The sequence below is a fragment of the Gossypium hirsutum genome, chromosome A06, assembly GCF_007990345.1.
Source record: "Gossypium hirsutum isolate 1008001.06 chromosome A06, Gossypium_hirsutum_v2.1, whole genome shotgun sequence".
NCBI lineage: Eukaryota > Viridiplantae > Streptophyta > Magnoliopsida > Malvales > Malvaceae > Gossypium > Gossypium hirsutum.
In genome coordinates, this window is record NC_053429.1 from 128,178,336 (window position 1) to 128,192,714 (window position 14,379).

Here is a 14,379-nt window from a genome sequence, read left to right on the forward strand (position 1 = left end):
TATTTGCGAATGTTAATTTATGTTGTTTTCTGTGTGAATCATGCATTCACCTTTTATTTATCTGTTTGGGGGCAGGTTCACACGAATATATTCTTGCTGTTTCTTTAGGTTAATATGTTAATTCTTTTCTGCTAGGTTTAAGTTTATTCGACATTCATTTGCGCTAACATTATGTTTGTTTGCCTTTTTTTTGTTTGTAGGTCTTAGCTTTTAGGGACATATCTCCCCAGGCTCCTACGCACATTTTAATTATTCCAAAATTAAAGGATGGCCTAACTGGTTTGTCTAAGGTGCAATTTTTTTTGTCCTCATGACTAACTGAGCAGTAAAGATATATGCCCTCTATCATAGAGGAAACTACAATTATGGCTGGGTATTAATTTGGAAAAAAAGTATGGAGTATTGTTAAAAGAATGCTGCTCAAGTTTTGTCAATTTGATTTTCCTTTTGCGTTTTGCTCACTCTTGATGCTGTATGAGGAAAAGAAAGAGAAGGAAAATAGGAGTGAAATTAAATGGAAATTGTATCGAGAAATTCTGGTGGTAAAGACTAACAGAGTCTTAGTGGTTACAAGAAGGTGGGGAACTGAAAGAACATCAATGCTGAGGAAAACCTTAAAACTTGATATGCAAGTATTGATAGGTATAGGCAATAAATCCATGAGATAAATTGAGCTTCTAAATTTATCCGTACAATGAAAAACCCTAATAAAACCTTAAAGCAATGTCCATTATTCATCCTTGTTGGAAGAAATTGTCTTTAGAGTTAAATTGCATATACCCCTCCTTCCTTGAGTCAAAATAGATGACCTTCCCAATGAACAGAAAATATGTCACCGAGTCTGGAATTAAAAAGCTCATCACCAAGTTATTTCAATCCATCAACTTATTGCAATCACTAAGACACTTGTAAGGTGTGTAATGAAACAAACATAAGGCTCAAAGATGTCCGATGAAATAATTTAGTTTTAGAATTTGCAATTTGTGTATTCAAGGCTTGTTCATTTGTTTTCTATGTCATAATCATGTTTAAGGTGTCATGTATTTATTATAAGTTTTGACATTTTAAAATGGTTGGTGTTATATTGATTTTGATATGTATTTGTGCTTGTGTAATACTGTATTTTAGCTATTTTTCTTGTGTCGTGTACAATATTACCAGGTCTGTTTAGTAACAATATTTTCTCCAAAAGGTTTCTCTTTTTAGGACGTCGGCCATTCATATTAACCCAAGGTATCTCTCTCTACAATCTGAAGTGAATTTTCTACAATCTCTCTCTACAATTTCTGCTGTCGGTAAGTGTTATCCCAGCAGTAAGGGTCCTAAATTTCTTTTGACGGACAACTGATTTAGGCAAACCCGAATAAGATCGCTTGAAATGTGAAGCTGATAATCACCTGCATCTATGATCTTCATGCTCTTCTCTTTTGCAACAGGAATTTAGCAATATTTTTGTATGTCTATTGAAATTATCTTCAATCTTATTTTCACGTCTGAGTCACCCATTCATTTCTTTCAGTGGTATGTTTTCAGTTCTTTATTCGATATGTAGGTTTCTCTACCAATGCATCATGTGCAAATTTGAAAGGACATGCTAATGTGTTTTTACCAGGGAACTATATCTAACTCCTTGTGCTATTGCAGATGGATATACCTTCCAGTTTGGCTTTATCTTTCCTTTTCTTTCTGCTACTATCTTTTTCTTTTTCTTTTGTTTTTATTTATTTATTTTCTCTTCCTCCCTTTCTTTAATACCCAGATTCTATCTGGGTCTCATTCCATTTTTTTCCTGATTTTTTTTTTTAGCTTTTGTGTAACCACGTGCCAAAAAAAACACTTGCTACAGCAGGCTATTGAAATCCCACCTTTCATTGGATTGTAATTTAAGGTATGATTTTCACTTCCACTAACTTTTTCTTTTGACGTCTTTTTTAGTGTCAGACCTATGCTTATCTTCTCTTATTTCTGTGGGTATTGTGGTTTTCATCTTTAGGACAAGTTTTCATCTCTGTTTTAGTTTTCAGATTTATGCTTCTTTTTTAGTTTTTTCAGTGTGTTTTTGTTATTCGTTTTGCATAGCATCATTCATGAGGCTTGTCATGAACAATCTGAACACATTGAAGAATATGGGACAAGAAAACCAGGGAAGTCATCCGATCTTGGAGTAGGTAATGAAGAGTCACTAGTTTTCTTTCATCCCCCTCCTAGCAAGGCAACCTCAATTGCTACTGGCCTCACCATGGTAAATGCTGCTGAATGTGCAGATATGAGCATTGCTGGGAAGGAGTCTTTGAGGGGCAAGCAGTTTAAATATGCTGTGGAAGCTGATGAAGATCCACAACCATCGGTAAAAGAGAAACCATCAACTACTGACGAGGAATATGAAAAGCTAGGGGACACTTGTACTTTTGGATATGTTGATGTAAGTACACTAGGGTATTATGCTGATGTAAGTACACTAGGGTATTATGCTGATGTAAGTACACTAGGGCATAATTCTTTGTTTTTTTTGGTTGGTTTTTGTCTTTTGGAACAATTCCTTGATATCTTGGTTTGAGTGTAAGCCGCTTCCTCTAATGTTACTGTGGGATAGTTTGCTTATGTTGTGAATGCTGTGATTACAAGATTGTCTTTTTGCATATGATTTCCATGACTGCAATGATTATATTTTGGACTTAGAGTTTTACATACGGTTACAGGATATAATTTTCCTTAAGATTATTTGAAGCTTATCCCTAACATTAAATTTTGCAATGATTAAATGCTGCTGAATGTGCAGATATGAGCATTGCTGGGAAGGAGTCTTTGAGGGGCAAGCAGTTTAAATATGCTGTGGAAGCTGATGAAGATCCACAACCATCGGTAAAAGAGAAACCATCAACTACTGACGAGGAATATGAAAAGCTAGGGGACACTTGTACTTTTGGATATGTTGATGTAAGTACACTAGGGTATTATGCTGATGTAAGTACACTAGGGTATTATGCTGATGTAAGTACACTAGGGCATAATTCTTTGTTTTTTTTGGTTGGTTTTTGTCTTTTGGAACAATTCCTTGATATCTTGGTTTGAGTGTAAGCCGCTTCCTCTAATGTTACTGTGGGATAGTTTGCTTATGTTGTGAATGCTGTGATTACAAGATTGTCTTTTTGCATATGATTTCCATGACTGCAATGATTATATTTTGGACTTAGAGTTTTACATACGGTTACAGGATATAATTTTCCTTAAGATTATTTGAAGCTTATCCCTAACATTAAATTTTGGAAATGTTATTGTTATATTCTGGTGTTAATCGAAGTGTTTTCTGCCATACCGGTTGCTATATTATTCAATGAAGCTGCTCAGATGTCTCCTGAGGATGCTGATGTACACATTGTCCTTGGTGTTCTGTATAATTTGTCGAGAGAATATGATAAGGCCATTGCATCTTTCAAAACTGCTTTGAAACTTAAACCTAATGATTATTCTCTTTGGAACAAGCTTGGTGCAACACAAGCCAACAGTGTGCAGAGTGCTGATGCAATATTAGCTTATCAACAGGTAGCCTCTTCATGATTCCCCCTTGAATAGTGGTGGCCTACCTGTATACCACCTGATATGTTAATTTCATAATTACTTTTTTTATAATTAAAAATTTATTTTCCTTATCCTAAAATTTTGGGGTTCCCTTTACAAAGTTGGAGTACCTGTAATGTGTGAAATTCAAAATATATGAGTACTAAGATTTTACTAAGGGTCAATTTGTATGGTGTGTTGATCACTATTTTGCATGTTAGGCCAGACTAAAAAAAAAAAAAAAAAAAATTATGACGCTGTTGACAATGTTGGCAAGGGTGCTGCAACTACCTTAACCATTTGAGCTGCAAGATGTAAAAAAAGCGGTTTTTTGAGTAAATTAAGGTGAATATGTAAATTTGTGCTTCTTGAATCCATGCTTAGTTGATGAAGTGCTATATATAAATGTGTATGTTAAATTGAGACATAAGGCAACAAGAGATAGAGAATGCCGGATTTTTTTTTTAAATGTAGAAAAGGCAGCTTTTTGACACTCGAAGAGATATTCTTGATTGGTGAAGAATGCTTCCAAAATTTAAAATTTTCTGAGCTAATTGATTTTAATATATGTAATACTTCCAATAACCGTTCTAACCCATGGCTTATTACTAATATATAAATGTTTTCTGGTGGGTTGATGCCTGCAGTTTGAATGGGCCTGGCAGCATCCTCAAGAATCAGCGGCTGTGAGGCAAGCAGCTGCAACATTTAAATCCTTCTCTGGTGTCACCAATAAGATAAAACTTGCATATATGATGCTCGCCCTCCCTCCCTGGCAGAGGTATATACTTGTCCTTTATCCCTGATAAATCCTGTTTTGTTTAGGTCAGTTGTTGGTTAACCAATGTGTTATATTGTTGTTTGATCAGCTTGAACATCACGGTAAACTACTTCTCAACCAAATACACAAATCATTCTGCTAGTTGCCCAAGCTTGCCTGAGCAGATGAAAGTTAAAGTTTCACCAATGGATGAGCTCCCCTTCTATACTGAACCAAATGAGTTTGAATGCAAAGATGGTTGTGATAACTTGGATGAATATGACGAAGTCAGTGGTACATGTGAAACTGTTCCAGAAACATATCCAAATGAAGTGGTTATTTTTTCGGCAGATAACTTGCATAGCATCATTCATGAGGCTTGTCATGAACAATCTGAGCACATTGAAGAATATGGGACAAGAAAACCAGGGAAGTCATCCGATCTTGGAGTAGGCAATGTAGAGTCACTAGTTTTCTTTCATCCCCCTCCTAACAAGGCAACCTCAATTGCTACTGGCCTCACCATGGTAAATGCTGCTGAATGTGCAGATATGAGCATTGCTAGTAAGGAGTCTTTGAGGGGCATGCGGTTTAAATATGCTGTGGAAGCTGATGAAGATCCACAACCATCAGTAAAAGAGAAACCACCAACTACTGTCGAGGAATATGAAAAGCTAGGGGATGCTTGCACTTTTGGAGTATATCACAGGCAGCCATTCGGTGTCATTTGTTCACCAGTACGAGCATATTCCTCAGTTGTTACTAGCCTTTCTAGTGAAGAGACAGCTGAAGGAACCAATATAAGCATTATTGAGAAGGAATGTTGGATTCAGAAGCAACTTTCAGCTTTTGTAGCGTCCAGTGGAGATCAACAGTCATGGAGAAAAGGGAAACCATTGAGCACTGAAGTTGCAGTTTTGAAAGATCATGTCCCTAGTTTCGATGTCACTCGTGAACCTGAGGTTATAGATTTATTAACCCCTTCTCCCAGCTATAGAGTCAGGCCATGCACCAAGAAAAGAAGAATTTCCAAGTTTTCTCCCGAGATCATAGATCTCACTTGAGCTTTGTGATCTTTTTTTGTTATTTGAGATATTTCTTTAGAGCCCTTGTTTTATTTAAAAATATAAATGATATAGAATATAATATAAATGAAATGGAGTTACTGATAAAAGTTCTATATCTCTATAGAAAAGTTGAGTGAGCTCATCGATGAACTTAGTTGGAATTGTTTGTGTGCTGTTACTTATATGATTTGGAAATGGATTTTGATTGAAATATTCAGGTAATATCTAAATGCATGGCATGGCTGGAATTAGGGATGCAATTTAACTGAAAAGGTTGTTTTATATTACAAAGTAGTTACGAGTGGTTATTGTGTTGCATTAGAAGATGTTAACTAAGTGTTGTTTTCTTTCTTATGTAGAACACAGTATATTTGCCTTTTTTGATCTTACAATGAGTGTTTTCTTTCAAAGTTTCATATTTGAATTGTATTATTGGTTTATTTTTCAAAAAATCCAAATTACTCATCTTTTGCTTTGGCATTGTTAATTATGTAGAAAACGAAGATTTCTCTTTTGAGGACGTCGGCCATTCATATCAAACCCAAGGTATCTCTCTACAATCTCATGGTTTTGTTTGGTATTAGTCTGTCGCTACATTTTGAAGCCAGCAGATAGTTGGGTTTCTATCTTCTTCTGTGAATAGTACCTTAAAACAGAGAGGAAGAATAGGTTGGTTGAGAAAGAAATGGTTTGGCACCAACAATGATGCAACTAAATTGTGCTAACGCTCGTAAAAGACCTGCCTTCCCGAGATTCTAACCTCAAATGAAGCATAAAAGGGTTTGGGAAACTTAGGATAAGGCAGCTCCACACTTACGACTAAAAGACCCTAGTAGTGGTTCCACTTTTGGACCTGTATCTTTGAATTTTGGGTCAAAGTTGTCCATATCTACATTTGCTGTCCATGCCCAAGTTGGAGCAGTTTATTAGGTTTGTTCTAAGTTGCCAAAGTTTGATGTATTTAGAAATTTGATTAGGACAATGTGAAAAAGTTATGCTGTAATTTTCTGAACTGTCAAGATATAGGTATGTTAGGGGAAGCCTACTCTCTGTTTACTGGTAAGTTTGATCTTGAGTGTTAAATGAGGTTGATATCCTTTAATCTACAGTTTTTTTATATATTTAAGGTCAGGGAATAGCTGTTTCCAATTACTTGAACACTTGGCTGTTTTCATTTAATCTTCAGTTAATATATATTTAAGGCCACTTTCCTTATACAATTGCTGTTTGATTTTCTTTTTTCAAGGAAAAATGCAGTTTGTATGGCATTGTTGTGTGTTTTCTAATAGAATCGAAAGTAAGAGACACTGGGTTCAATTAACATCAATTTTAACTAGAAGAACATGGTCATATTTAGAGTGAAAAGTCTTGCATTTTATCTAGTGCTAAGGTGTTGCATATTAGTCTGTCCATGGATCAATGCATATTTGGTTTTCTTTTCACACTGCTAGGTGCTTTCACTCATCAGTAAGGATTGGGGTAGATTTTCTTTAAAATAGTTGAGTGGAGCTCATCAATGAACTTAGGGCTAGTTTGGATGGGCGGTGTGTTTACCTCCGGTGAGGTTAAAAACAGCGGTGGCGGTGAGATTAGTTACTGTAGCGGTGAGATTAGAAACAATAGTGGAGTGTGTGTTTGGATTCAAACGCAGCTGTAGCGGTGAGGTGAGAATGAAAAATGACTATTAAGGACATCAGATTAGAATTGATATATAATAGAATGAAAAATCGGCAAGAACTATTGGTTCACGTTTATTGCTTAAAAATCTATCTACAATACAATTTCTTCATGTTTCTGTCAAATAAAATTAACAAATGCTAATTTTTTTATCTATTTTAGAATGATTTGACAAAAACTATAAATTAAAATACTCAAATAAATTTTCTTCTAAAGTTGGAGGACTAAAAAGGTTATTATGCCGAAAAAGAATAATAATAAAACAGATAAACGTGTAATTCACAGGAAAGATGATGGAAGGCTATTTTGGTCTGTTATAATGCCAACTGCACTGAAAGCCTCTAACTGCTGCTATTTGCTCCAGCTGAAAATCAGCTGATCAGTGTGGTTGAAAATCAACCTCACTGCACTGATACCCCCAACCAAACACAAATGCAGTGAGTTTGGCACCATCTTTTTCTTTCAAACGTGACTCACTGCCTCACTGCCTCAATCCAAAGGAGCACTTAGTTGGAATTGTTTGTGTGCTGGTACTATCTAAATGCATGGCATGGCTAGAATTAGGGATGCAATTTAACTGAAAAGGTGGTTGTATATTACAAAGTAGTTTCGAGTGGTTATTGTGTTGCATTAGAAGATGTTAACTAGGTGTTGTTTTCCTTCTTATGAAGAATACAGTATATTTGCCTTTTTTGATCTTACAATGGGAGTTTTATTTTTAAGTTTCATATTTGAATTGTATTATTGGTTTATTTTTAAAAAAATCCAAATTACTCATCTTTTGCTTTGGTATTGTTAATTATGTAGAAAACGAAGGTTTCTCTTTTGAGGACGTCAGCCATTCATATCAAATCCAAGGTATCTCTCTACAATCTACTGGTTTTCTTTGTTATTAGTCTGTCGCTACATTTTGACGCCAGCAGATAGTTGGGTTTCTATTTGCTAATGTTGGATAGTAATTCTCCTTAAAAACTACCTATCTTCTTCTGTTTTATGCAATTTAAATTAAGAGTCCCCTTCATAATGTTGATAGTTGATTGGACAGAGAGATTATAACTTTGATCACCAATCTATCGTAAGATTTTGTATTTAGTTGCAGGCAATTGTTCATTACCTCTCATTTTTCCACTGGTTTGGTTTCCTCCATTTCTCTAGTTTGGTTTCTTTTCCACTGATTTGATTTGTTTTTCTCTAGCAAGCCTTATTAAGATTGTGTATAATTCTTTTGCCTTCAATGTTTTGTCTCTTTTCTTTTGTCTTGAATGTTTAAATGAGAAGCGGAAGCAGGAGCTATCATCTCTCTAAATCTCTAATGAAACTGCATTATCTAACTTGAGCCTTACAAAAAAGGGCCATCAGAAATGGAGAATTTTAGGTCTTACAAGGAAACTAGAGGGCAGGGTGTACGGTGGACAAGGTTTAAAATGAGTGGCAATTTTGGTAATAGTGGAATGAATGAGGTGAGTGTATAAGACGATAGATAAAGATTAACAGTGTGTGGTGTGGGTTATAGAGTTGAGATGGCTTAAACTTCCTTCCTTGGCTTCTAAAAGTCGAAAGCTTGTAAGTGGGAAATATTCCCATTTAAATATGTTACAGGATATTTTTTATTTATTACAGTATATTTAAAAGATTTTATCTCCTAACTATTTTTAAACATGTTACTCTTATATTGTTTTACAGTGTAATAATAGGGATATAATCCACAATTGAAGGAAATATATCAATAAAGATAATATTTTCTACTTTTTATGTACAACATTGATTTCCCTAAAAGTTTAATTATTAATCATTTAGTGTTTCGTTTTCCAGTTTTCATTTATTTCCCTATGTTATGGCTAAAAAGAAGATCCAAACTCAGCTCAGTTGTTCATTATGTCTGAGTAACGATAATTGAAATAGCTGACATCAATAATTTTCAGAACTAGAACAAGATCTTTCTGTTTCCGTCATTTTGCTATCATATTTGACTGGAATCACAAGCATGTGAGAATGAATGAAGGTATTTTTTTATAAAATAGTAATTTAATTCAGAACTTAGAATTGTTTTTATGGGTTTTATAAAAAGTTGAAATTTTCCTGTCAGAGGTATATACTTGCCTTTTATCCCTGATAAATCCTGTTTTGTTTAGGTCAATAGTTGGTTAACCAATGTGTTATATTGTTGTTTGATCAGCTTGAACATCACGGTAAACTACTTCTCAACCAAATACACAAATCATTCTGCTAGTTGCCCAAGCTTGCCGGAGCAGATGAGAGTTTAAGTTTCACCAATGGATGAGCTCCCCTGCTATAGTGAACCAAATGAGTTTGAATACAAAGATGATTGTGATAACTTGGATGAATATGACGAAGCCAGTGATACATGTGAAACTGTTCCAGAAACATATCCAAATGAAGTGGTTATTGTTTCAGCAGATAATTTGCATAGCATCATTCATGAGGCTTGTCATGAACAATCTGAACACATTGAAGAATATGGGACAAGAAAACCAGGGAAGTCATCCAATCTTGGAGTAGGTAATGTAGAGTCACTAGTTTTCTTTCATCCCCTTCCTAGCAAGGCAACCTCAATTGCTACTGGCCTCACCATGGTAAATGCTGCTGAATGTGCAGATATGAGCATTGCTGGAAGGAGTCTTTGAGGGGCATGCGGTTTAAATATGATGTGGAAGCTGATGAAGATCTACAACCATTGGTAAAAGAGAAGCCATCAACTATTGACGAGGATTATGAAAAGCTAGGGGACACTTGCACTTTTGGAGTATATCACTGGCAGCCATTTGATGTCATTTGTTCACCAGTACGAGCATCTTCCTCAGTTGTTACTGGCCTTTCTAGTGAAGAGACAGCTGAAGGAACCAATATAAGCATTATTGAGAAGGAATGTTGGATTCAGAAGCAATTTTCAGCTTTTGTAGCGGCCAGTGGAGATCAACAGTCATGGAGAAAAGGGAAACAATTGACCACTGAAGTTGCAGTTTTGAAAGATCATGTCCCTAGTTTTGATGTCACTCGTGAACCTGAGGTTATAGATTTATTAACCCCATCTCCCAGCTATAGTGTCAGGCCATGCACCAAAAAAATAAGAATTTCCAAGTTTTCTCCCGAGATCATAGATCTCACTTGAGCTTTGTCCGAGCATAGAATGTTCGGTATGAATTAACAGGAGGATTAAGTGGGCCACAAGAGTAATTGTCTTATTCCTTAAATCAACTGGAAGGTCTGGGTAGTGAATTTCATTCATTTCTACTGTGATAATGACCCGGTCTGCTTTAATGCTAATTGATCAGACTAGAAGTAATTGTTTTCATCAAATACTACAATCCTGCCTAGCTGATGATGAGGAAATTACTTCATCTTATATTGTCTTACCTCCGATCGGGCCAGCTTCTTTCCCATCATTCGAAATTTAAATCCTCAAATATATCTATTCAATTCATAGCTCCCTCATTTCTTCGCCAATTCTCTCTCACTCTTTCTTTCTTTTCAATTTTTTCCTGTCATTCTTTTTTAGCTTCAGGTAACCACAGGCCAAAAAAAAAAAAGTCTACAGTAGGAAGGGAGTTTTTGTGAGAGAGAAACACGCTCAAATATATCTTTTCTCTGGCGTTTCTAGTTTTTGTGATTTTTTAAATCCGCTACTTCATCTGAGATATAAATGAACACATAATATTTTTCTTGGTAAAACCTTTGTTTCTATTGTAGAAATCTCCTGTTTCCCAATTTCTCAATGATCTCTCTCCTATAATGCCATCCAGAGCGAGAACGTCACTGTGTAACAAAAGGCTTTCTGAGTCCAGTTTTACATTGATTTCCTCAACGTCAAATGGTCGCAACCAAGATGATTCTCTGATCAAACATGGTGAATACTGGCCTCAACATGATGAACTACATGGTGCTTGTTTCAATGCCTCGGAAGTGACCACTGGAAAAACTAATGATAACACGAATGGTGGCATGGTTGAGATTTCCGATGATGATAGGTTGGATAAGATGTTGGAATTTTCATCTAAGAACATCTGGGAACATGTTGAATCTGATGAATTTATGGAACATATGCGTCAACGTTTGGATTCTTAGCCCTCTTCCCTTGGTGGAAATCAGGCCGCGTTAATTCAGCTCCCATCTCATATTCTACCATTAAACCATGATCCCTTGATCTCACCAGCTGGGAGAGTTGGTGATCATGTTGATAATCGGCTTGGTTTCTCAAGTAAGCATTTTCTTTTTATTCGTCTTTACTATTTTCCCTATACACTCGTTGATTTTGTTAGACTTTTTTTTTCTAGGGTTTCTGTGACTTAAAATGACATAGCTCTCTCGTATTTTTCTAGGACTTTTGTTTTTGTATGTATTGTAATTAATGTTTTGATAGTGATTCTTAATATTTGATTTTAATTAACTTGATGCTTTCATTTTTGTTTTTATAATATTTGTTGTCTTCTTGCTTGCAGTACTAATTGGAATATTAGATATTTATTGTGTTTGTACAGTGAGTCAGTGATATTTATATTTAATGTAAATCTAATTTGATCTGGTATGCTTCGTTCATTTTTAATTTCAAGGTTTCAATTTTTTTAATATCGAATTGGCACAATGGATCTCGAATATTTAATATTTAAGTGTGTAGTTGTAACTTTCTACTGGTTTTCTTTGGCTACATTTTGAAGCCGGCAGATAGTTGGGTTTCTATTTGCTAATGTTGGGTAGTAATTCTCCTTAAAAACTAATGAAAAGCATGATCATCTTTTGTACCTATCTTCATCTGTTTTATGCAAGTTAAATTAAGGGTCCCCTTCATAATGTTGATAGTTGATTGGACAGAGAGATTATAACTTGATCACGAATCTATCGTAAGATTTTTGTATTTAGTTGCAGGCAATTGTTCATTACCTCTCATTTTGCCACTGGTTTGGTTTCCTCCATTGCACTAGTTTGGTTTCTTTTCCAATGATTTGATTTGTTTTTCTCTAGCAAGCCTTATTAAGATTGTGTATAATTCTTTTGCCTTCAATGTTTTGTCTCTTTTCTTTTGCCTTGAATGTTTAAATGAGAAGCGGAAGCAGGAGCTATATCATCTCTCTAAATCTCTAATGAAACTGGATTATCTAACTTGAGCCTTACAAAAAAAAGGCCATCAGAAATGGGGAATTTTAGGTCTTACAAGGAAACTAGAGGGCAGGGTGTACGGTGGACAAAGTTAACAGTTTGTGGTGTGGGTTATAGAGTTGAGATGGCTTAAACTTCCTTCCTTGGCTTCTAAAAGTCGAAAGCTTGTAAGTGGGAAATATTCCCACTTAAATATGTTACAGGATATTTTTTATTTATTACAGGATATTTAAAAGATTTTATCTCCTAACTATTTTTAAATATGTTACTCTTATCTTGTTTTACAGTGTAATAATAGGAATATAATCCACAATTGAAGGAAATATATCAATAATGATAATATTTTCTAAATTTTATGTACAACATAATCCACAATTGAGGAATATTTTTGTTTTGGGGAGCAAATTTTGGTACAGAAATTGCATATTAGTCCAACATCATCTGTGTATTCAATTGAATGTGTTTTCCGTCTTTCAAGGATATTGCTTATTGATTCCTCCTCAATGATGATATCTTTCAATCGCTGCATTAGGGATGGGGATTTGATTATTGCATATGAGAGGCATGATAATATGAAAGCTGTTAAAGTGTGCGAGAATTTGGTTCTTCAAAATCGTTTCCATGAAATTTAATATAAATAATTGTTTTAATTTGATTTAGGGCAGTGCTGATGAATTGAATAGAGGATATTTTGATGATATGTCTGAGCTCAAACAACACGGTGGTAAGGTATTAACTGATTTGTTCTTTTTATATACATATAGGCTATATCATTTGAAAATCTGTTCAAATTAGTTGAATTGCAACTGATTTCTGAGTAAAATTAATGTCCCGGAATTGCAGCAAGGAAGTTTCCTGCTGTGGATGTTATATATTCTGATGGTAGAAAATCAAAACTGCCGATTGTTTTTGATGCAAGTGGCATTGATGCTAGCAAGTTGGCTGTCCCTGAAGCATCTTTAGTCTGTCTATCATTTAGAGCAAACTCTCAGGTATGGTTTCCTTTTCTATGTTTGTTTTGGATTAAATTTATGTATTTCTTAATGATGTTATAAATCTTCCATTTTTATCATGATAAGAGAATGTTGAATAGATAGTGCATTGCTTTAAAATTGTGATAAAGAGGCATATCAGCGACTCCATGGGAATGGAGGGGTTAGCACTAAATTGCAATCATGAAAACAACAAAAACATGAGAAACAAAAGATGTTGTTGGTTGCTAACTTTTCTTTTCTCTCGTTTCTGGTTATTGTTGTTGATGATGCATTTTAACTCCTTTTCCTTGTCAGGCTATGGTTGATTCTTGGAGCAAGCCTTTTTATGACGCCTTTAGTGAGTCCTAGAGCCTGCAGCTAAATGAGGTTCTATATTTTTGCTATTTAACTTTTCATTCCTTTTTGGCAGGTGTGGTGAATCAACTATTCTCAGTTTTCTGTTGCTAGAAAGAAGTTATAGTTACATGCATCTGTAGTCAATAATAATAACAAACAAATAAAACAGCGAACAAGAATAGAAGATAACCATGCTGGTATGACTTATGTGTTATGACCGTCCTAGTTTAGCTTATAGCTCATCAGATCAGCCTATAATTAATAATGCAGTTGTCCTTTTATTTACTGTATTTGAATGGAAATTCTTGGCAGCTGATTTTATGTTTCATATAAGTTGTTTCTTAAAATACTCGTGTTTGGAAATTATTATGTGTTGCTAAATGATAATATATTTGTTGTTATCATGTATCTTTTATAGACTCTTGGCTCTTATGCTTGAATCCCATTAAACGACCGCTTCTCCGATTTATGAGGAAATCTAGTGATGGAGCGAAGGATGCTCTTCAGAGGCGTATTGTTTATTCCTTTGGTGATCATTATTACTTCCGAAAGGAACTGAAGATACTGAACCTTCTAACTGGGTGATCAAAGTTTCTTACATCCTAATCAATAACATAACTAATATTCATACAGTTCTGTTTTGTTAGTCTGAGAAGATGCTTTTTCACTTGTTTGAAGGTATATTTTCCTGCTTGACAAATTTGGTATAATAAGATGGCAGGGCTTTGGTTTGGCAAAGTAAGAAGAGTTGTCATCGCTTTTTTTATTGCACGAAAGTTCTTGTGGAGGAAAAATAGGTAGCCTGGCATTTTTTAGGTACCCTTTGATCTTAATGGGTTAACTCCATTTTTGCATTCAAGGGATACTAGTGTCA

At 35.0% G+C, this 14,379-nt stretch overlaps 1 protein-coding gene across 7 annotated transcripts; it reads left to right on the plus strand.

The window, feature by feature from the left end:
* The first annotated feature begins 296 nt into the window (after positions 1–296).
* Positions 297–13,906, plus strand: LOC121203198 (uncharacterized). Of its 7 annotated transcripts, none has more exons than XM_041116490.1 (14): positions 297–1,888; positions 2,080–2,168; positions 2,265–2,422; positions 2,780–3,543; positions 4,206–4,339; positions 4,428–5,280; positions 5,881–5,931; positions 7,870–7,920; positions 9,239–9,582; positions 9,679–11,278; positions 12,835–12,903; positions 13,018–13,166; positions 13,464–13,506; positions 13,579–13,906. In XM_041116490.1, exons 4-9 carry the CDS (start codon positions 3,349–3,351, stop codon positions 9,290–9,292), a joined length of 1,338 nt encoding a protein of 445 aa, XP_040972424.1. In that variant the 5' UTR covers positions 297–1,888; positions 2,080–2,168; positions 2,265–2,422; positions 2,780–3,348; the 3' UTR covers positions 9,293–9,582; positions 9,679–11,278; positions 12,835–12,903; positions 13,018–13,166; positions 13,464–13,506; positions 13,579–13,906. The 7 variants fall into 7 exon arrangements, with proteins under 7 accessions (XP_040972424.1, XP_040972425.1, XP_040972423.1 ...); XM_041116491.1 differs by having other exon boundaries at positions 12,835–12,898; XM_041116489.1 differs by having other exon boundaries at positions 13,464–13,906.
* The last annotated feature ends 473 nt before the right edge of the window (positions 13,907–14,379 follow it).